At 33.5% G+C, this 25,111-nt stretch overlaps 1 protein-coding gene and 1 long non-coding RNA gene across 2 annotated transcripts; both read right to left on the reverse strand.

Annotated features, from left to right (window-relative positions):
• Positions 1-483: 483 nt before the first annotated feature.
• LOC128551817 (uncharacterized) lies at positions 484-1,020 on the reverse strand. The gene is made up of 3 exons (XR_008368891.1): positions 897-1,020; positions 577-609; positions 484-545 (listed from the first exon to the last, which is right to left on the reverse strand). It is a non-coding gene; the product is annotated as an uncharacterized LOC128551817 (long non-coding RNA).
• A 3,011-nt stretch (positions 1,021-4,031) lies between these two features.
• On the reverse strand, positions 4,032-25,111 carry LOC128551818 (uncharacterized). Its single transcript, XM_053532734.1, has 6 exons — positions 23,189-25,111; positions 12,012-12,074; positions 8,304-8,360; positions 5,787-5,840; positions 4,504-4,563; positions 4,032-4,070 (listed from the first exon to the last, which is right to left on the reverse strand). Exons 1-6 carry the CDS (start codon positions 25,109-25,111, stop codon positions 4,032-4,034), a joined length of 2,196 nt encoding a protein of 731 aa, XP_053388709.1.

Genomic DNA, 25,111 nt, shown 5'->3' on the forward strand with positions numbered 1-25,111 from the left:
TTCTAACTAAGTTTCATTAAGATTGGGCCAAAATTGTGACCTCTAGAGTGTTAACAATGTTTTTCTTTGATTTGACCTGGTGACCTAGTTTTTGACCCAAGATGATTCAATATCAAACTTGTCCAAGATTGTATTGAGGGTAACATTCTGACTAAGTTTCATTAAGATTGGGCCAAAATTGTGACCTCTAGAGTGTACACAAGCTTTTCCTTTTATCTGACCTGGTGACCTAGTTTTTAAACCCCTGGTGACCTAGTTTTTAAACCCAGACGATCCATTATCAAAATCGTCCAAGATTTTATTGAGAGTAACACTCTGACCAAGTTTCATTAAGATGAGGCTAAAATTGAGACCTCTAGAGTGTTAACAGTCCAATTGTTGACGACGATGGACGACAGACACAGGGCGATCACAAAAGCTCACCTTTGAAGGTGAGCTAAAAATAAACACAAGAAACGAGGCAATGCCACGAAACCAGGTTTTCAACACTTTTCATAAGAATAAAAAAGTATACTGAATCACAGTGCACCACTTTAAAGCACAACCTTAACCCTAACCCTAACTTTAAAACACAACCCTAACCCTAACCCTATTTTTAGTAACAATGACCTTGACCTTGATCCCAGAAACCCCAAAATCAATCCTAAGCTACAACATAAGAATAAAAAAGTATACTGAATCACAGTGCACCACTTTAAAGCACAACCCTAACCCTAACCCTAACCCTAACCCTTTTTTTTGTAACAATGACCTTGACCTTGATCCCAGAAACCCCAAAATCAATCACAAGCTACAACTTTATATAAGTTTTCTATACACCAAGTTTCATCATGATAGCTCATTCCTAAGTTAAGTTATTGACCGGAAACCCTTTTTCTATTTTAAGTAACAGTGACCTTGACCTTGACCCCAGAAACCCCAAAATCAATCCCAGCCTTTGTCTTGATATAAGCTACATACATACCAAGTTTTATTCAAATATCTTTACCGAAACAAAAGTTATTGACCGGAAACATCAGTTTGACGCCGCCGCCAGCGCCGCCCGCCCGCCCGACCAACGACATACCCCAATCTAATAACTCACGTTTTCGTTGAAAACCTGGTTAAAAAATGACTACATTTGTTATCTTCAATCAATGTAGGACTAAATATTAATGTTACCAAGTAGCTCTAGATTAAGTAAGGCATGTATACATTATTTTTGTAAAAAGACTTAACAAGAGGGCCAAGATGGCCCTAGGTTGCTCTGAAACTGAAACTGTAACTGAAATTGCTTTATTTGATTAAACGCCTAATTTTACACATAGTATATTCACCGGCGTTGTACATTAAATTATACCAGATTTATATAGCGCCAAAGGCGCTTTACATAGTTCAAATGCAGCCACACAGGGCGCATAATTCATCCTCTACTAGTACAGACACAAAGCGATCTGACCAGAGGGACAGAGTGAGACAAAGCCCCCACGACAGAGAGATCAGAAATCAGATACAGGCTTATCCGACTTACTTAGCCTAGCTCGTTTCGAATAGACAGCCTGGTTCTTTAACGTGCCCAGTGTATAGCACTGATACATGCAAGGATTGCCTGGGTTCCTGACCAGTACACCTCTAGTTGGGTGGGAAACACTGAAAAGCGTTTCTGAAAATTCCCGAGTAGCTGCCGGGGATCGAACCCCGACCTCAGGATTGGAAGGCCAGTGTGCAAACCACTGAGCTATCCGTCCACCCTAGGTTGCTCACCTAAGAAACACTACATAACAGTGTAAAACATGTTTGACCTAGTGATTTCATGGAAACAAATATTCTGACCAATTTTCATTAAGATTGGACCAAAAAATTGGTCTATTGCGATAAAACAAGCATTTTCTTAGATATGACCTAGTTTTTGACCCTAGATGACCCATGTTCAAACTCGACCTAGATTTTATCAAGGCAATCATTCTGACCAAAATTCATGAAGATCAATTGAAAAATACAGCCCCTATCACATACACAAGTTTTTTTCTTTGATTTGACCAAGTGACCTAGTTTTTGACCTCAGATGACCCATATTCAAACTCGCCCTAGATTTCATTAAGGCAATCATCCTGACCAAATTTCATAAAAATCAATTGAAAAAAACCAGTCTCTATCGCATACACAAGATTTTTCTTTAATTTGACCTAGTGACCTAGTTTTTAATCTCAGATAACCCATATTCAAATTCGACCTAGATTTTATCAAGGCAATCACTCTGACTAAATTTCATGAAGATCAATTGAAAAATACATCCTCTATGCATACACAAGGTTTTTCTTTTATTTGACCTAGTGACCTAGTTTTTGACCCCAGATGACCCATTTTCGAACTCGGCCTGGATTTTATCAAGGTAATCATTCTGGCTAAATTTCATAAAGATCAGTTGAAAAATATAGTCTCTATTGCATACACAATGTTTTTCTTTGATTTGACCTAGTGACCTAGTTTTTGACCCCAGATGATCCATTTTCGAACTTGGTCTAAATTTCATCAAGGTAATCATTCTAACCAAAATTCATGAAGATCAATTGAAAAATACAGCCTCTATCGCATACACAAGGTTTTTCCTTGATTTGACCTAGTGACCTAGTTTTTGACCCCAGATGACCCATTTTCGAACGCGGCCTAGATTTCAACAAGGATATCATTTTCACCAAAATTCATGAAGATCAATTGAAAAATACCGCCTCTATCGCATACACAAGGTTTTTCTTTGATTTGACCTAGTGACCTAGTTTTTGACCTCAGATGACCCATTTTCAAACTCGGCCTAGATTTCATCAAGGTTATCATTCTGACCAATATTCATGAAGATCAATTGAAAAATACAGCCTCTATCGCATACACAAGGTTTTTCTTTGATTTGACCTAGTGACCTAGTTTTTAACCCGAGATGACCCATTTTCAAACTCGGCCTAGATTTCATCAAGGCAATCATTCTGACCAATATTCATGAAGGTCAATTGAAAAATACAGCCTTTATCACATACACAAGGTTTTTCTTTTATTTGACCTAGTGACCTAGTTTTTAATCCGAGATGACCCATTTTCGAACTCGGCCTAGATTTCATCAAGGTTATCATTCTGACAAATATTCATGAAGATTAATTGAAAAATACAGCCTCTATCGCATACACAAGGTTTTTCTTTGATTTGACCTAGTGACCTAATTTTTGACCCGAGATGACCCATTGTCGAACTCGGCCTAGATTTCATCAAGGTTATCATTCTGACCAATATTCATGAAGATTAACTGAAAAATACAGCCTCTATCGCATACACAAGCTAAATGTTGACAGACGACAGACGACGGACGCCAGACATTGAGCGATCAGAAAAACTCACCTGAGCATTGCTCAGGTGAGCTAAAAATGCATTTTCCACCCAGCTGATGTTTACTCTACGAATATCTTTGTGGAAATTGTTCTCCAGATACGAAATAGAATGTGGTTGACAGACATTTAATCAGACAAACCAGATGGCAACACATAGCTCTTTCCTTTTACAATTGCAGATATTTTATATGTCAAACAAATCTACAGAATATTCACGATCCAACCTATCGCCTTTCATAACTTAAAGAATATGTAATTTCATTTGCAATTCAAATACATCTGACAGAATTTCAGATGTTCTATTCATAATATATTTTAAGAATGACCATTTTATATTGGAGGTCATGATAAAAAATTTGCTTTCCCCTAATATTTTTTCATACACATCCTAATATCTAATTTATCAACACCCTGCAAAATTTACATGCTTATCGTACAATCATTGCAATTGTTTATCCTACAATCATACATTTGTTTATCGAACAATCATTACAATATTGTTTACCCTACAATCATTACTCTTTTTTATTGTACAACCATTACAATTGTCTCAAAAATATTTTTCTTGAAGATTGATTCTCTGGTTAATGTGATCAGTAATTCGGTGTTGTAAAAATACTAACTGTTCCCCTTTATAGAAATGACTTTAGCTGGGTAAGCCTGATCATCCGGTTACTAATACGCCCAAACCTTCTCTCCAACATTGAAGGTAATCTGCAAATACATAATCAGGATTTCACTTTAGTTCGACTCAAAAATGTAAATTATTACAGAAAAATACATGTTTCAAAACTTCACTGACTGGTTTTTGTCAATACAATAGTTATATTTTTCTAGCTTTACTTTAAAAGTTTCATATCAGTTTAATACGCTTTTTACAAACAAATGGTGTTGATTGCTCTGTTCTTTTAAATTAGTGTTTATGTTTGGAAAAAAGCTACTTGGAGTAAGGGACCATGAAGTAGAACCAGATATACAAATATCCTTGAGATGTCTGAAATAATCCACCTACATCTCTCTTAAGTTTGTCAATGTAAAGGCACAAATTCAAAACTCAAATTGCCAAAAAGAAGTAGTGAAAATATTTTTTTTGAAGAAAATGTATATGGCATTTAATTTAATAAAATCATTTGTATTGTTGTTATACCTTTGTTTTCTTATCTGGCGTGTGTATCATATCTTCATCTCGATTGTTGTCAAGTCGGCGCTGCAAAGTATATAATTTCCATTACAATATATTTACATATTTACGTATAAATATGTAATAACACCTAAATTCAAAATTGATTATATATTTAGTGAATATCAGGAAAAGGCAGATATAGAGGATATGTGTTTGTTCCAGTGTAAGATAGATATATTTTAACGAATGAACACCTAACGCATTGTTTTCATGAGCGACATAGCCACAAGTGAAAATATTTTGATCTTTCTCTTTATTTCATGTTTTGACTACATTCCTGTTTTGTAATTTCTTACTAGTGAAAAATATATTTGATATTTTGTCAGTGTGAAATTAAGAGATATATTTCACTGTAATATTTATATATTTCATTGATAAACATTAAATAAATCATAAGTTGCTCACTGCAGAAGTCAAAAACAGTTCAACACAGATTAAAGCTAAGGTGGTATCAAAATCTTGCATAGAGAAATTCTGTTTTTATTTTCAGATTCCAAATGATCAAGATGCATTCTCTCATAGTTTACTAGGTGGTTGGCAATAAACAGTTTTCTGTTATTTGTGTCTAGTGTCAGTTTTGGTTTGTCCACATGACTGTCTCGAAACTAAAAGCACCTGTTTCTTTATAATTTAAATATCTAATAACTAGAGCTATCACTCAAGGTAATTAATATCCAAAGACGTCACTTCGTTACAGGTAAAAATAAAAAGCTGTGATCATGAAATTCGACATTCAAGTGCGATATTGACCTTGGACCTAGCCATTCTGCATGCCATTTTGTTGAGGAATACAACTGATGCAGGTCTAGTAAAAATCTACCATGTGATTAGTAAAAAATTTAGCGAATATAAATTCCAGCTATTTGACATTGACCTCAAAGTGTGACCTTGGCCTTGGTTATGCACTTTGAATAATCATGATGAGGTTAACAACTGGTGCTAATTTTATGAAAAGCTTATGGCAGTTAACAAGATATGGAGTAGTCCTAAAGTTAAACTATAGACCTTTGAACTCCACAAGTGAAATTTGACATTGCACATAGAGTCTTGGGCTGTGCACTCTGCATGCTGTCTTGAAGAGGTTTAAAATAAGGTTTTGAAAATATTCCCACTGGTAAAGAAGATATAGACACGACAGACCAAAAAGCATGCATGGCTCCAATATTGCCCCCATGTACTTTGTATCATGGGGGATAGAAGTAGCAATGGTTAGACATTTTCTCCTGGCTATTCAACACACAAGTTACCTTCACAGGACGGTCTTCCTTCTCATCCCTCCCACTAGACATCATCATTGTCAACTATAATCAAAAGAAAAGTACAATCAAGAGAAAGTAACCATAAAGTATATTTATTCTTAATATTACATTGCATTATCTGTTTTAGCCAACCTCATCTTCCAGTTAAACTCTATATACTTAAAGGTCTATCCTGAAATAGTCTTTGCCATTCGTTTCTAAATTAGAGATGTCAGCACTGCTTTAAGTAGGGGTAAATGTCATAACAAGTATTGTGGATGGGAAATAACGTAATAGTCGGTGATCAAATGGTGATATAAACTTATTTCTAAGGGTTATCTGCTTGTTTGCTAGTTTCAAAAAAGAATGACTAAAAACATGAAGGGTAAAATAAACAAGAGGACCATGATGGTCCTGAATCGCTCACCTCTTCCCACATGACCCAGTTTTGAGTATGACGTCGTTTTTTCTATTATTTGACATAGTGACCTAGTTTTTGAGCTCATGTGACCTAGTTTTGAAACTGACCTAGATATTATCAAGATAAAAATTCTGACCAATTTTCATGAAGATCCATTGAAAAATATGGTCTCTAGAGAGGTCACAAGGTTTTTCTATTATTTTACCTAGTTTTCGAAGGTACGTGACCCTGTTTAGAACTTTACCTAGATATCATCAAGGTGAACATTCTCACTAATTTTCATGAAGATTTAATGAAAAATATGGCCTCTAGAGAGGTCACAAGGTTTTTCTATTTTTATACCTACTGACCTAGTTTTTGACCGCAGTGACCCAGTTTCGGAACTGACCTAGATATCATCAAGGTGAACATTCAGATCAATTTTCATGAAGATCAATTGAAAAATATGGCCTCTAAAGGTCAAAAGATTTTAGACCTACTGACCTAGTTTTTGATCGCAGTTGACCCAGTTTCAAACTTGACCTAGATATCATCAAGATGAACATTCAGACCAACTTTCATACAGATCCCGTGAAAAGTATGGCCTCTAGAGAGGTCACAACGTTTTTTATATTATTTAACCTACTGACCTAGTTTTTTAAGGCACGTGACCCAGTTTCAAACTTGACCTAGATATCATCAAGGTGAACATTCTGACCAATTTTCATGAAGATCCATTTAAGGGTATGGCCTCTAGAGAGGTCACAAGGTTTTTCTATTTCAAGACCTACTGACCTAGTTTTTTATCGCAGTTGACCCAGTTTCAAACTTGACCTATATATCATCAAGATAAACATTCAGACCAACTTTCGTACAGATCCCATGAAAAATATGGCCTCTAGAGAGGTCACAACGTTTTTTCTATTTTTAGACCTACTGACCTATTTTTTTTATGGCACTTGACCAATTTTCGAACTTGACCTAGATATCATCAAGAAAAACATTCTGACCAATTTTTATGGAGATCCAATTCACAAGTATGGCCTCTAGAGAGGTCACAAGGTTTTTCTATTTTTAGACCTACTGACCTAGTTTTTGACCGCACATAACCCCGTTCCGAACTTGACCTAGATCTCATCAAGATGAACATTCAGACAAACTTTCATACAGATCCCATGAAAAATATGGCCTTTAGAGAGGTCACAAGGTTTTTCTATTACTTGACCTACTTACCTAGTTTTTGAAGGCACGTCACCCACTTTCGACATGGACCTAGATATCATCAAGATGAATATTCAGACCAACTTTTACACAGATCCCTTGAAAAATATGGCCTCTAGAGAGGTCACAAGGTTTTTCTATTTTTAGACCTACTGACCTAGTTTTTGACCGCACGTGACCCAGTTTCAAACTTGACCTAGATATCATTAAGATGAACATTCAGACCAATTTTCATACAGATCCTGTGAAAAATATGGCCTTTAGAGAGGTCACAAGGTTTTTCTATTATTTGACCTACTGACCTAGTTTTTAATGGCACGTGACCCAGTTTCGAACTTGACCTAGATATCATCAAGGTGAACGTTCTGACCAATTTTCATGAAGATCTTATGGAATATATGGCCTCTAGAGAGGTCACAATGTTTTTCTATTTTTAGACCTACTGACCTAGTTTTTGAGGGCACGTGACTCAGTTTCAAACTTGACCTAGATATCATCAAGTTAAACATTCTGACCAATTTTCATGAAGATCTTGTGAAATATATGTCCTCTAGAGAGGTCACAAGGTTTTTCTATTTTTAGGCCTACTGACCTAGTTTTTGACGGCACGTGCCCCAGTTTCGAACTTGACCTAGATATCATCAAGATGAACATTTTGACCAACTTTCATAAAGATCCCACAAAAAATGTGACCTCTAGAGTGGTCACAAGCAAAAGTTTACGGACGCACGGACGCCGCACGATCACAAAAGCTCACCTTGTCTCTTTGTGACAGGTGAGCTAAAAATAACCTATATTAATTATGGACACTTACACAAAAATGAACATTTTTTGTGTTTACCGACTTTTCAGGATTATTTTAATCACACTTTAGCAGTGAGGAAAAAATCTTAATACCAGCTTACCTTTCTAACTTCACTTCGAAGACTCTGTATGATATAGTTCTGCTCATTTGTCTCTTCCTGTTAACAAACAAGGTCTCTTTTAATTAAAAAACAGCACTAATTAAAGTTATGATTACGACGAAGCTTAAATTATTTGCATATCAGAATGACTATTATGACATTTTGAATATAACTTAGTTTGAGATCCATTTATAATGACAGTTAGTGTAAGTAATGCACTATCTGCAACAGTCGATCACCGATGGAAAAACAATGGCATCTCACTACTGTGCAATCATTTAATTTTATGGGTATGAATGTTGTGTGAACATGAATTAATGTATTTCAAGTTTTGAAGACAAAATAAATTGGAATTTTATTTGTTCTTTAGGATTAAATTTTGTGGACTGATGTTATCACTAAATCCACAAAAAATAGCCCCAAATGACTATAATTAACATGTTCACACACAGTATATTCAAGGTTTCATAAGGCTTTTGATTTTACACTAAAACAGATAAAGCAGCTATCCAACTATAGAATATACATAATTAAATGGCTAGATAAACGCTACTGTCATTATTACATGTTACTCATACAAACAGAGTATAGATTGAGATAAACAGATAGATCCTATAATACTTTCAATCATTTTATAAAATATCCAAACCTATGTGGACATAATGATAAAAAAATGGATTTAACATTAAAAATACTATACTGTAGAATCTGGTAAATAAGTGCATATCCGAATTTAGCGCATATCAAAAGTAAGCGCATACGGCCTTACCGTTATTCCGAATGGGATAAAAACGAAGTGCAAGTCATGCCCTTACCATAATTTGTCTCTAAAGAAGGCACAATTTATCGAATTACTGGTAAACAAACAACAGATGCAATTAACGGTATTATACCGTGATAATTGTTCATCATAAATACAGAATGACAAGTGTTCTTACCTGTTAAATACAGTATAGCGGGTTATTTCTGCTGTCAAAATATTCTGCGTTTTGGCCCCAAAAATTGTGAAACAAATTTCTGCGTGTTTAATTTCTGCGTTTTCACATAAAAGGAAGAGAAATTTCTGCGTTTATGATGCCAAAGAGGAGGTAGTTCCTCGCATGATCGGGCGTTGTGAGAATGATAGCGTATGAAAACAATAAACTAAATTACCGGTAACTGTTGTAAAATAACTTTGCATTTAATGAAAACATTGTAGGATACAATAACATGTGAATTGAAAAAAATATAAGTACTAATAAGCTTTGATAATGTGGCAGTTGGCCCGTACGAAAAACTAAGGCGGAATCCGCTCAGAATTAAAGCGTATTAAGGGCGTAATCCTGCTAAAATTGATATTCAAAGGCGGACTATAGGCGGACACGGTTTATTCTAAAAATTACGCCTAACAGGAAGGCGGAATTTTTCTTAAATTCTGGTTAATGCTTTTCAAAAAAAAGGTGCATTCTCACTAGGCGGAATTCTCAGATAAAATAAGGGGAAATTTTGAACTTAGAAAAAATGGCTTTACTGAGATAAGGCGGAATTTCGGAAGGTGGTAATTGTATATCAATTAATTTGAAATAGGATCACTGTAAGGGTCCAGTGAGTTTACTACATCCAGATGTTGTCACTTCTGTTTAGAGAGAAAGCACTTTCTGTAGGCATTTATACATGGGATGTTGTTAGTTAGGTAGACTAGACTAAGGAGTACATTATATATTTGTGGTAAGTTAGAATTTAAATAATTTACTTCTGTAATCCTTAAGAAATAGCAAATTAAAGTATAGAGAATTTAATGAACATCATCCTGTTTTAACCAAATCACTAACTGTTAACTACTTACATTTCAAAAGTACATGTATAATGTATAGCATTTACCAAGTAGCAAACAATTTAAATAAGATTTCAATTCTAAGTTAGTATTTAATTGTTATTATCTTAGTATCATAATAATTGCCATAATTATAGACATTTATCACAAAAGTATGGCACTGGCAACACACATTAATGATAATTTCAGTATAATAATCAGTAGTTCATGACATGTCCATGCTTATTTAGTGGAGGTTTAATTCTTTGTAAATCTTTCAAGAAATGTCTGTATTGTTCAGCATTTTCTTCAATAATTCTATCATTAAGCCACAGCTGATATATTTGTAAAATTGAAGCTCACAGTCTTATTAATGAATTGTATTTGGCAAAGCAAAATGAATCTAGTGAAATGTGAAAACCTTCATGCTCAAGATAAATACTAAGGGTACTTTTTATGTTTTACATAAGGCGGATTTTATTCCGGTTAAGCTTTTCTGGGTATTTTTTCCGCCTAAGCAGAGAATATCCTTAGACAGAATTTTTTCCTGCTTAAACATTTTTACGCCAATTTAGGCGGTTTCCGCCTTACAAACAGGAAAAAATTTGCTTATTTCGAGCCCTATTCTCCCTAAGGTCTCCCTAAGGCTGATATTACGCTTAATAGCAACATAAGATGGAAACCGCCTTATTTTTCTGGGCGGTTTCCTCCTAAAGTATGGGCATACTTTTTCGTACGGGGAGTCCAGTAAGTCCAGGGGTGTTCAAAGATAATCCGTCACAGATGTATTGTAAAGCAATTATTGGATTTACCTGTATTGGAAAATAAACAGTGTCGATTGTATTGAGGTCAACTGCCACATTATCAAAGTTTATTAGTACAACAACAATTGCACAAACAACAACTGCAAGCTATGGTATATCGGAATAACGGTTATACTTATATAAAGGTTATTAAAGTATAGTTCGGAAGATATTTATTACAAGGGTTTAATAAGAATAACACAACTGAAATTCACTCAATTATTTCATTCACAGAAGAAAACTGTTTTCTGAGGGGTTAACAGTTAGGGCTTTGATTGACCATCACACCTAATTATACAATTATCGGTAATTGTCAGATTGCGACGGTAATTTCTAATAATTACTTTGGATTACCTAGGGAAACATAACATGAAACAACGTTGGGGAAAATTTTTTTTTTTGCGTTTAAAATTTTTGCTGGATGAATATTCTGCTGGAAATATTTTTGCGATTCTACCGAGAGACCGCAGAAATATTCCCTCCATAGAAATAACCCGCTATACGGTAGCTGATGAATGTTAAAAGATTATAACGTCTATTGTCTGATAAACAATAATTGTTAACGATAATCATGCTTTCCGCATAGTTTTGGTTAAAGTATAAGCGCATATATAAAATAGGTGCATAAAAGTGTCACTAAAATTATTATAAGCGTATACCTCTATTTACCAGATTTTACAGCATTTCATGTTCGAAACAAAAATGCAACAGCCAGATCTTAAAAAAAGGTCATGTGTCTTTTAACATTATTAGGTAAGTAAAAGATAAATATATACAAGGGGTCTTTCTTGCCCTTTACCGAAGTTGACTGAAGCCCTGCAAGTAAGGTTGGCAAGTGAGTAAACCAGCCATCATAAGAAGGGGTAACATGGGTCCTCCTCCAGATTAAAATGATATTTAAAATATGTCTTAGTGACTTTAAATCCAGCTAACAAATCTTATGAATAGAAGCAAATGCTTCCACTCAACCTAATATCTCCTAATCTGGATGACTTCACAAGAACTAGGTGCAGAACAAACAGTTTACATAGAGTGCTAGACTGTCTCTCAGACAAACAAGAGGGCATCAACCAATTGTATGTATTTTTGTAAGAAAAGAAACAGATAATCTACCTTCAATCGCATATTTTCCTTCTTCAATGTCTCAATAACTGTGTCTTTCTTACTGTTCTCTGTCTGCAATTATAAAAGTTAGGAATCTTTTCCTGCACATCAAACTGTGATTGATTCAGTTAAGTGTCATGGCTAAACTTATCACAAATTAAGGCGGAAATTAACACAATCTTATGTTGGTGTCTAGATACTATAATTATTGGATTATTAAAAACTTTTCCCAGAATAGCATGTGGGTAGAATGCACTTTAGCTGTCCCTGGAAGTCAACAATGCACATGTGCAGCAAGTTGGTGCGTGGGGGCAGCAGCCCCAAAACATATTCGTCTAAAAATAAAGTTACCCATTAAAATATTTGATTTCTAAGACATTTTTAAACTATTATTATTACTTTTAGTATAGAGATTGCTATAGCACAAGTGCTCCTAGCATGTTCCAGCATAAACATTAGTATTGACACTCCTTTTATCAGAAATTCAACTTGTGACTGCATCAACCGGCATGCTCCTTTATGCCAATAACATTTGTCTTCATTTACTAAGTATTTGGCAAGTCATGTCTATCGGTAGTGTTGTTAATATCATTATGCTTATTATCGCTGTGAAGCAATGAACTATGTGTTAATTACCTAATAGACAAAAGTATTCCAAATAAAACTTTTAAGATTAAGATTGTCGCAGAATGACTGGTTATTGAAAAATTGAAATATTCAATATTTGAGAACCATAACTAACTAATAATTATCAATATTAAGTATATCCAGTTACCAAATGAGCATGCATGTTTCATTAAGTATTTACAATGTTACATCAGTCATATATCATGGTTCATATACAGAACTTTTAAAACATAGAATGACCGGAAAGCACCGGATAGCACCGAAACACCGGAAAGCACTCAAATTTCTTATAAAAAACATATAAGGGATGTTCTGGGCGAGTTTTCAATGGTTTAAATCGATTTATTATTGAAAAATACGTATGATTTGATAAAATTTTGACCAATTAACTTGCTTGTATCAGGATAGTATGATAATTGACAATTAGCGAGTGCTTGCCGGTCAGTGAAAAAAGAAGAAATATATATATTTCTGTTAGAAATATAGTGCAATTTTATCTTTCTACATGCTTTTAAGTGGTTTTACTTATTTATTAAGTAATCTGTTTCACATAGATTTATATTTGATCATATTGATGATGTGACTATGTTGATTTGAGTAGTGCTTTTCCGTCAGAATTTAAAAAAAAAAAACGTGCTTTTCGGTCAGAATTTTAAAAAATAAACGTTGGATAACCTGATAAGAAACTTTAATTTAAAAAAAAACGATAAACACAAGAAATAAACACGAAAAAAAAAAACGAGCAAGAAACAGACTTAATAAACTCAATATTCACTCGAGAGCACCGGAAAGCACACACGACGTCAGCGGGATCAGAACTATTATTACTTAAGATTTTTAATTCATAATATAAGTACTTTATAAGAAATATTAATTCATTATTATGTGTACTTGATAAGAAACATTGATAAATAAAATTAACGATAACCACTAGAATTAATAAAAACAAGTAGATCTAGCAGTAGTATAACAAGTGTTAATCTAATCAATGATTAACGGTTTAGCGGCCTTGCAGAGGTGTTAATTTAATCAAAGATGATTAATGGTGTTGTTTATTGAAAATGAAAAGAAATTGCACCGACCGGTTGGCTTTAATTTTGAAAAAGGATATTATTAACAGCGGTTTATCAAAAGCATATATGGCCAAACTGAGGAAACATTTAATGTACGATCCACATAATTCTTTTATTTATTTTTTCTGAGATAATTAGTACAGACACCTTTTTTTAAAGAGATGACATGAGAATTTTCCGACAAATTTTCAAACGGCGGTTTCCTTTTGATAAACACACCATACACCTTACATTAAACAATATATGTGACCAACAAATAGTTAATAAAGAACAATTATTTTTTGAGTAGAATCTACATTTAGTATATAAACACTGAAAAAGATATTCCTTTTACCATTCGATATTGCTATTTATGCTTATCTATTACGCTATTACATTGCTAAATCAAATCAAAATCATGACAGAATTTCCGTGCATTGAATGCACTTTTAGTCTGCCAATATCTTGGGAAAATGTGACTTCTGATGGCATTTTTTGTTAATGCTCGGATATTAGTATAAAAGTATTCCTTAGGATCGAACATGAAATTTAAAAGGGGCTGTCGCCTTCTAGGGTTCCTCATTACAGTACAATGGGGTCAAAGGTCAAATAAGTGCATTTACAAATAAACTATGCCACTGTGCACTCGTTTTTTCATATACCATCTAAATTGGTTTAAATATTGTGTCTCAACGCCCTTTAGTACATTGTATTTTGTAAATAAAACTAATGATAATATATAAAATATTTATAAAATATTTATAATATATATATAATATTATAAAGAATAATATATCTGGGAAAAGAGGCATACGATGGCTTGACATGTTTGCTAATCTTAATATGTGGATGAACTAGAGAAAAGTTTTTGGAACTGTCATATCCAAGGGTTATTTCAATGTGATTTCAAGGCCACAGACATGTCAAGGTCAAATCTGAATTTTTAAAAAATGACTTCTAAGTTATTAAAGGTAGCAAAATGGTGCGTATATTAATAATATACTAAATCCACACCTTTTTCTCTTCATCGCCAAATTATGACAGATTTGAATGAATGTTTTACACAATGTTAAATGATTATTTTGTTATAATATAACATAAAAAAGATCATAGCCTGATGTAAATTCATTTGTAAAGGTAACAATAAGGTAACCCTTAAATTAAAAGTCACATAATTAGTAAATCACAGTAGTACACTTTGATCCTATTAATTCAATGAATTTCAAATTATTATATTCTGAATGTTCAACTCTGTTTAGCTGTAATGGAACATCCGTCAATATTTTCAATATGAACATGTTATTTCTTTATCAGGTTTGTGACGTCATTAATGACACCACAATAATGACAAATTTGATTAATCCCGCTGATGGCAGTACTTGCCGCATACAGACCAGCACCAAGTTGCATTCATTCTGTGACATTTTTGGGGAGTGTGTGTACCTTATTTGAACTGTCATGGCACAACGAATGTACGCACAATTGATATCGCCTATTTAGTTGAACTGGTCATTAAACAATGTGTCCAATTTTCATTCAAATCTGTCAAAATTTGGCAGAGATAAAAACAAAAGTCGGGTGCAGAGTTAGAAAAATTGTTGAGCAAATGATTATAAAATGACACTGCTAATGCATTTCTTGCATTTCAGGAGACAATAAAATTTAAATTTAAGCTTTGAACTGACTTCTATAAAAATAATATTTACATATTGTACACCTTTTAAGAAATTCGTGCGAAAGAGAAAATATGATGGGTTTTGAGGAAGAAGACTACAGGGGAAAATAAATTACATATAAATGTATAAAATTTCTCACATAAACAGTTAAAATCACTTTACTGTCATATATACAACCAAGTATTTTAAGCTTAATAAGTAGAGCGCAGATCTAAGGATGGCGAAGTCGTGAGTTCGATCACTGGGAGAGGTGTATGTTCTCCATGACGATTTGATAATAGACATTGTCAGGAGTAATTTCGTCCTCCACTTATGAATCAAATGGAGAAGTTGTCAGTTATATGCGGGGAAAAGGCTACTACTTGTAGCGACACCAGAACACTGATTAGGTTGATTGACCGCCGTAAAATGACTGTAATACTGTTGAAAGTGACATATATAATATGGAATCCTTCTCCAGCCCATAAAGAAATGATTTCAAATCTGGTGATGATTCATTATATGATATATATTTATGTTAATTTGTCCACGCAATCATGGTTAAATAGGGCCATTTTAGAAGAACAACTGAAATATTGGTCACAACATAGTTCATCTATACACTATTCCCTTGATTTGCTGTAATAAAGTTCTTTTGTTACTATCGGTCAGGCATTTATTATCGTATTTTATGTATTTGCAATTAAGTAGCACATTTCAAGAACTAGATTTTCTATCACCGAAGCTCTTAATGCGATATTTGCATCAATTCTATTCTGAAAATTCAGCACGCTATTTCTGTTTCGATGCTTTTTATCTTTTGCTTTGCTTCTACACTCACTTGCTGTTCAAAACAAAAGTGGAAAACGAATCAGATCGTAACAATTTACATATTTGACACTTGGTTTCAGACAGGAAGTCCTTGATAACATTGTGAAAACAACGCTAGTATCTTTACACTGAAACATTAGTCATTAAGATGTTTTACAAATAAAAATGTAAAAATAAAGGTATTAAAATATCAGAAGGTTGCTTTAGATTTTTTATAACAGTAACATTAAGGCTCATTCAATGAAATATTGAAGTTATACCCTCCGATATTTTCATGATTACTGACAGATGATGGTTCAACTAATCAAAATGATGAAATATAGTGGTTCGATAGTTACCAAGAGATATAGAATGCGTAAAAATAACTTCCTGCAAGATGAGAAGAGCATGAAGAAGAGATTTGAAATTCAAAACGAACAAATAATGCCGACTGAATATGTCAGACTAAGACGTCTATTGCTTGTGAAGTGTTATGGGGTTTATTCACTTTTTTATATAAGGGTAAGAAGTTATTTCTATATAAGAGTAGTTCATTCTAGCATTCCGCACTGAATTTAATTGACAATATATTTATTTTTACACGTTAAAGGCTACACTAGCGTAAGCTCACATTTGTTTATTTTATAACATCAGTAGATTCCTTTGTGATACATTGGTAAGTTTGCTCTACTGGGTTTTATCACCAACCGATCATTCGGAAATCTAAATGTGTTGTAACAGGAAAACAAACATGCTTTGCCCCTTTATTCACAGTCATAAAGATCATACTATTAAGATTCGATAAACTTTCAAATTCACTGACATTATCAAGCATTTTTGAAGTTATGACATCCATAGAACCAACATAAACAAATAGTTACAAAATTGTAGATATTGAAAACACTTGGAGAGTGGTTACCAGTTCTTATAATAGCCTATTGGTAATGTGCAAAGAAATATTTTTTTCAGCTGGTTCAAAAATATGGAAAGTACCATTTTCATGCCAATGGATTGAAAAGAATAAAACACACACACACACACACACACACACACACACACACACACAAAACGTAACATTTGCGGTTATCTAATATTTATATTTACACTTTGATATCGCTTGATTTTTATACATCTTAGGTAGTAATTCTAAAAGCCCACATATTCATGAAATTGCTACAACACATGCGTAAACCGCTGGAATAGAGTTTTCATAGACAACATAGACCATTTTAGGTCATGCTTCAGAGAATTTGCACATTTCATACTATCACACAAACCGACTTAATCAAACTGAGTTTGCTATTTTTACGTCCTTGAGTTCTATGCTTAGGAAGGAATCTTTAGAACTGTCAACAATTAGTACAGTCAAACTATGTTCGCTAGAGCTCGACGGGGCAAGCAAAATGTGTTAGTACAAGCCAGCGTGAAGAATTCATTATACAGACTTGACGCTGAGTTCGGGCCAAAAGTAGTAATTGGATAATCCGAATTCGAACAAAAAAAGTTTGACTGTACTAGTCTTTATAAAACACGCGCCATAGATTGTTTTCTGCCTGTACTGTTCATACAGACAATCAAACAGGTAACCAACCAGACTTTATGGAAATTGCTAGCCTGAAAAACGGAAATTTTAGAAATATGAGAAAGATAACTTCCATAAATGAACAAAATATCAGAACGTACGAAAAGTTAAACTTATTCTATAGAAATAAGTTTAGTCGTTTGGAATTTTGCCTGTCTCAAATGCAATAAATCTATTTGAAGTAACTTATTTTACTTCTCAGATTCATAATTATAACCGAAAAATTACAAGTTTGTATTAAAATGTAACAAAATGGCGAAAATCTGAAGTTTTTAACAAAAATGCACTTATTGACCTTTGACCTTGTGCTGTGACCTTACTATGACCCTTAGAAGGCGACAGCCCCCTGAAAAGTTTCCAATTTTTATAAAGTTAACAATGAATATGGCTGTCGGGCATTAACAAAAAATGCCATCAAAGGCAAATTCTAGGCCTCTTTTTTGGATATATAGGCAGACTATTTAGAGTGTTCAGATGACACAATACAGTGTTCAAATTGTAGAAATTGGTTACATCGCACTTGTACAAACTTGACTGATGTAGAATTTAGGTCTTGGTCAGATAGAAATTTAGTTTATCTGTGTAAGTGTTGTGCATTCCGTGGAACGGATTACGATGCTGAAAGCGCTCTTAGGTGGTGAGTACATTTTTTTTTTATGAGGTCAATCCATGTTATCATGTTCAACACCAGTGGTGAGAAATTTTACCCAAATTGGCAAATAAGATTTAAAAGATTTTGTTTCATCGTGATATGACACTTGATGCAATCCATACATTTTCTACGTAATACTTAACATACTGTAAATGCACATGATACATGGAAGGACACGTATCATTTGATTATCAGTTTAACAGTTCAATGACCGTCTAGCTGACGATATATAGTTCATAACTACAACGAGTCTCAGTCAACTATATAAGAGAATTTTTTAAACAATACGCAAGGTTTATTTAGAGTTTAAAATTATACCATGTTTTTCCTATGTATTTATCAAATATATAAAAACAAAATTCATTATAAAGTTACATTTTATTAAATCTCTTTTATAAAAACAAACACAAATAATAGTTTTGTTATTATCTCCCTTTATTTTTTAGTTTTGACGCTGAACCTGAAAAGCAAGCGAATGATTATATAGTTTTATTTTATAAAAGTATGACAACAACTGAAGATATTTCTTTCATGATAAATGTGTGGTCCTTAAAAGGACCGTTGTGTGGTCCTTAAAAGGACCGTTGGTTTTTATGCACTACACAATATTCTGTGTAGGCGGCACTGGTATTTGTGCATTCCATTGTTTCCCGGTTTTCTGCTTTCTAAATGCACGAGATCTTTGGCGTAATCTGCCGGAAATTTGATGTCTGGAAATCTTATGAAATTGTTTTTAAATTTTTTTGCCAAACATTTATTGATTTTCACCCGTTGTCTGTCAAAACAAAGTTTAGTAAGGCCCGGACTCTTAGAAAAATCCCCACGTGTCATTATTTCCGAAATGAACACGTGCTTACACCTTTTTTCTTTTAGATTATCAACAATTTCACAAATTCTCCCGACTATCTCTTTGGGGCTTTTTTGTATTAACTTTATTAACTTTGTATATAGAAATTGTGATCCGGAATTACTGACACTTAAGAAAAAGAATAAAACTAATATAACATGTTATTTTTTATTCCTCTATATGTATTTTCCGATAAGACCATCGTGATGATTGGATTAACGCCTATTAATTATCGCTTATATACAATCGCTGTGATTAAATTAGCACCTCGTTAACTATAGATGTACAATACACGATGTGACAAGTGCTTTCCGGTAACCTTGAATTTGCTTTTCGGTACACAAATACATATAATATTGAACGTAAACAAATGTAAACATGTCATATCATAAAATAGTTAAAGAAAAAAAAAATGTTTAGTAATTCTGGATCATCGTATTTTTAATGTTTTTAATGTTTTTATATGTAAGTCTTGTCTTCAATTTGTGATCATAAAAGTTCACCAACTACGATGAATTTTACAGACCGTCATCTGCTTTACGTTTGTATGTATAATATATGTCGTATGTGCTTGTACATGTTTGTATGTTATTTTGACAGTAGTCACAAAAATAAATATGAAAATTGTTTTCAGATACGCTTTGATTCTCTTTACCTGTTTAACAAGTTTATTTATTTTAACACAGTTTTCTTAAAACCGGAAAGCACTATTGAAATAAATATTATCAAATGAACGTAATTATGAGACTTAATTTGACCCAATATTTATCAGTTTTTATTACTTTTTCAATCATTACAAGTTAAACAGATTCAACGCTATGATTAAAGATTGCTTTCCGGTCGTGTTGATATATTCACGAAGTGAATGGACATGTGCGTTGGACATTTAGTTTTCATGTAGACATTGATAAATTCGCTTATAATCAATTAATACAAAGAAGTATAAAATACACAGAATGGCAACTGTCTGTAATCTCGCGTGAGCTCGTGTCAGAACGTGATTCGGCGTTATCTTACTAAAAACAAACATCGGCGAGCATGGAGTTACAATTTGTACCTTTAAAACTACATTTAAAATACATGTTAGCTTCTAAAACAAAATTAGTTTAATGTGAAATGGTCTTAAGACACGAAGTACACGTTTTTTTGCCACCGAAAGAAGCGTGGTCATACGGTGATAATTATTTTACCGATGAATAATTGCTTTCGCATACAAAATGGCGCGTGGAGAAAGCGCCACTTACGGTAAACGAGATCTCGTTTCTTTGTCACGGGAGGTTGGCGAGATTTGCTCTATATGCCTTTCAAGTTGCCAATCTATTTTTTTTATAGCTCTTTGATTAATATACAGCCCTTTTTTTGTAAATTTGGGGAAGGGTACCAGGTCCCTTTTGGATTATCAAGTACCCTTCCCCAAATTTACAAATTATATGAAATTGTTGATTATCAACAATTTCATATCCAAAAACAAGGTTACATGACATCGACAAATGGACAGTCTACCATTGTTGCTCCTCGCACACATGGTAAAAAACCAGGTCCACAAAAACGAAAAATCAACACCCGTACTGTGACTGTGAAAAGAACAAAAAGGGATAATTAGCAATGTACATATTATTTAATAACTACTGATTAGGCTCTAGTGTGAATTACGATATCACTCTGGTGATCATCAGGCTACGGTATAGCCCTCACTACGGCTGAAATCAAAAATTCAGCAGAATGATTCTCGAGTGAGTATAACGATATCACTCTTGTGATCATCAGGCTACAGTATGGCCCTCACTCGAGCTCATTTCCAGCTACTTCATTGCTAGTTATCCTTTCTGTCGGATTTGAGTCCGAATTGCCAATACATAATTTGTGTACATTTTGTATATACAATGTAATATATTTATGTAGTAATAAGGAAATGTGCTTTACACATCTATTTTAAGTCTCAATCTTATCAAGCTTATATTAAATCAAGAAGAAGGAGGCTCGAGTGTGGCCCTCACTCGAGCTGTGATATGAAAAATATTATGTGTACATGTACAAAATACACCAATGCTGATGCAAATGCTATAGATCTACCATGAAAACGGATTAAAAATGAAATAAAACCAAGCAACTCTATGAAATGGATAATGAAATGTCATTCTATTTACATAATAAATTAATAACTTTAATAACTTATCATTTTGAATAGTTAAATTAAGTCTGCCTCATATTCGATGTCTGTAATTTGTTTTGTGTACATAATTTAAGACAAATGTATTGTTTATATTGTGTGACTATTATATTTCTGACACATGTGGTTGTTTTTATTCTGTGTATAATCATTATAATGTGTTCTTTTATATGTATGTTTTATGTATTAACTTTATTAACTTTGTATATAGAAATTGTGATCCGGAATTACTGACACTTAAGAAAAAGAATAAAACTAATATAGAACAGAACAGAACAGAACAGAACAGAAATTTTATTTTAGACTTGAGCATTATGCTCCTCGTCCATAAAACATGATACAATCAAATACAAGGTCAACAATACATAGTCCATATTAAGTAACACTTAATCATTATGAAATAAGAATGTATAAGTAACATGTTGATATAAACTAGTATTCTGTAAAGAGAAAACATGTACACAGTACATAAAATAGTAAAGACGGAATAGCTCAAATATATGTGGCAATAAGCATATAAAGTCTTAATCAAAATATGTACTATATCTATCATATTTGACGCGCACATTACTAAGATCTATATAGATTAAACGGAAGTTATAGACATATATAAATTGCATTACGAAGTAAAAATTCGTAAGAAAAAGTGCGGGCTATGGTAAAATGTACACAGTTAGATTTCTAGCTAGATATTAACTTTTGACATATACATTTATAAACATGTGTATATAATAGTCAGCATTATCCCAATACATTACGTCTTATTTTCAATGCACAGTTTATGAAACATGCTAGTTTATTTAGAGTTTTTTCATTTGAACTTGACAGCAACTGAGTTAGTTTAAACATATTTGGTCTTTCGTAAAAGTATTTATCGATATATCGTTTCCTTATTATTCGGTAGCCTGGGCATAAACAGATCATATGAAATTCATCTTCAATGTCTCTTGATTGACACACTTCACAAGTTCTTTCTCTCCTGTCTATTCTATTCTGGCCATATCGACCTGTCTCAATTCTCAAACAGTGCGCGGAAATTCTAAACTTAGTGATTATCGCTCTATACAGTTTATTACTTATAATGCTGAGATAGTCGGCGTATTTAAAGTCACACTTTAAGTGATTGTATACATACAACACTTGATTGTCTCGTAATTCACTTCTCCAATTTTGTTTGAAAGTATCAATAAGTCTTTGCTTAAATAGTGATATGAACTGATTTGGATTTACAGCTGAAGGCGTTTCCCATACATAACCAAATCCGTTTTCATATAACAACTTCTTAATATTGGCACACCAGTTAAATTTGTTATTACTCAAATCGCTCAATAACAAGGAATACGCTTTACTTATAACACAATTGTCCGAGTAAATAGTTTTAAACCAGTACTTGATAATTCTTACAAATCGGTTTACATATAATGGATAGCGACCTAGTTCTCCATATATGGCTGCATTGCACGATGTTGCCTTGACATTTAATAGTCTCTTGCTAAATTTTAAATGAACTCTTTCAATGTCCTTATTTCTGGTATATCCCCAAACCTCAGCTGAATAACTTAATATTGATGATACAAATGAATCAAATAAGTTACACATTATTCTTGGTGTAAAATCAAAGTCTTTCGTATTTATTAATAAGCAGTTCATAGCTTTCAGCGCCTTACCAACTAGCATTTGTATATTAAAGCTAAACTTGCCATGAGAGTCAAATACTACTCCCAGATAATTAAAATTATTGACTACTTCCAGCTGTGAACCATTGTATGTCCACTTTTCATTTTCTCTCACCGGACCACGTTTCCTGAAAACCATAACTTTAGTTTTGTCTATATTAACAGAAAGACCCCAACGGTCGCAGTACATGTGTAAATCTTCTAGACTTTGCTGTAATCCCTGTACTGTATCTGAGAACAACACCATGTCATCGGCATATAAGAATAATATTAACGTTAAATCATCAAAATTTAAGCCACTACCAGGCCTTGTTCCCAGGTATAATTCCAAGTCCTCAATGAACATTGACCACAACAGAGGGGAACATATTTCACCCTGTTTTAAACCTACTGCGATTTCTATGAAGTCTGAAAATTCGTTACCATGGCGTATTCTACATTTCACGTGTTCATACATTGATCTGATTATTGTCAGCATTTTACCACCAACACCCAATTTGGACATCTTAAACCATAGTGCGTTTCTGTACACGCTATCAAAGCATTTACGCATGTCAATAAAGGTAGAGTAAAAGCGTTTTTCGTTATTTAACATGTGACTTATTACACTGTGTAAGCAAAATATTGCATCTGTAGTCGATAATCCTTTCTTAAAACCAAACTGAGAATCTGATATTATATTATTTTCCCTACTCCAGTCTGACATCCTCTTATTTAAAATGGAGGTAAATATTTTTGAGATAGAACTGACTAACGTTATTCCTCGATAATTCTGTACATTGCTGTCGTCGCCTTTTTTAAAAACCGGTATAATTAATCCTTCCATCCATGCTGAAGGGAAATGGCCAGAGGACAAAACAATATTAAACAGATCTCTCAAATGTGAACCGATTATATCGCCTGTCTCAATAAAGTATTCGTTAATCATGCCGTCATTTCCGCCTGCTTTACCTCGCTTTAAAGACTTAATAGCTTGCCGAACTTCCTCCATAGTAATGACAGAATCTAGCTCTGCAAAGACGGGATCATCGACTGAAATACCATTTCGACAAAAATCTTCACTTTCGCCATCAGTTGTAACGTTAATCTCATCAGATAAATTATTAAAATATTCATAGAAATCATTCAATGAGATATTATCTCCTCGTTTATTATTTTTCTTTGAGAAAAATTTCCAAAAGTCTCGTGGTTTTTTCGACTTAAGTGCCTCAATTTCTCTCATTCTTACAATTTTATGTTTTCTGCGTTTGTCTTTTATACAGGCTTTATACTGTTTCTTTTTAATCATTAATTGATATCGATTTTCATCAGTTTTCACATCGTTGAACAATCGTAGAGCTTCCAAATACTCATTCTTTTTTACATGACAGGTTTCATCAAACCACTCGGAACGTTTCAATATATCATTATTGTCAAATTGAACTTTAACATTATTTGACCTAACTTCCTTATAGAACAAAGGTTTGGCTTCATCATTTATTATCCCTACAAATCTGTTAACCGTGCTATCGACTGTATTTCTATCGGCAGCAACAGCCTCCGAATCACTCAACAAAAGGTTTAATTCTGGCAATCTTGTTATCAGCCTTCGTCTGAATTCATCTCGTTTATTAGCGAACCATTTTGTATATTGAAATGAATTCCCTTTATCATTTTCTGTGCTTTTACAGTTTATTACGACCTTAAATTCCAGAATTGCATGGTCTGAAAAGATGTTGAAGTCTGAAATTTTAAATGATTGAATGTATTTAAAATTGCATTGCTCACAAAGAAGGTAATCTATAACTGTGCTTCCCTTATAGCCACAATATGTGTATTCACCTTTAGGCTCTAGCCTACCGTTACATATCCTTAATCCTGTCGCTTTGCACACATCCAATAATTGTATACCGTAAGAATTAAACTGTGTATCCATTGACGTCCGATCAAGAGGTAAGTCTGGCACGTAATCATCGCTGTCCAGAATTGAGTTCATTCTGTCGTAAGCAATATAGTCCGATTTTAATCCAACTCGGCTATTCATGTCTCCTGCAATCAT

Source organism: Mercenaria mercenaria, unplaced genomic scaffold, assembly GCF_021730395.1.
Source record: "Mercenaria mercenaria strain notata unplaced genomic scaffold, MADL_Memer_1 contig_1734, whole genome shotgun sequence".
NCBI classification, from domain to species: Eukaryota; Metazoa; Mollusca; class Bivalvia; order Venerida; family Veneridae; genus Mercenaria; species Mercenaria mercenaria.

Bases quoted from the DNA above. Each gene is read 5' to 3' on its own strand.
- LOC128551818 (XM_053532734.1), bottom strand. From the start codon at position 25,111: ATGATTGCAGGAGACATGAATAGCCGAGTTGGATTAAAATCGGACTAT. The intron at 12,075-23,188 runs GTGAGAGAAAAT...TTATAATTGCAG, and splicing joins TTTTCAGGAAACGTGGTCCG to ACAGAGAACAGTAAGAAAGA. The intron at 5,841-8,303 runs GTAAGCTGGTAT...TTTTGATTATAG, and splicing joins TTCGAAGTGAAGTTAGAAAG to TTGACAATGATGATGTCTAG.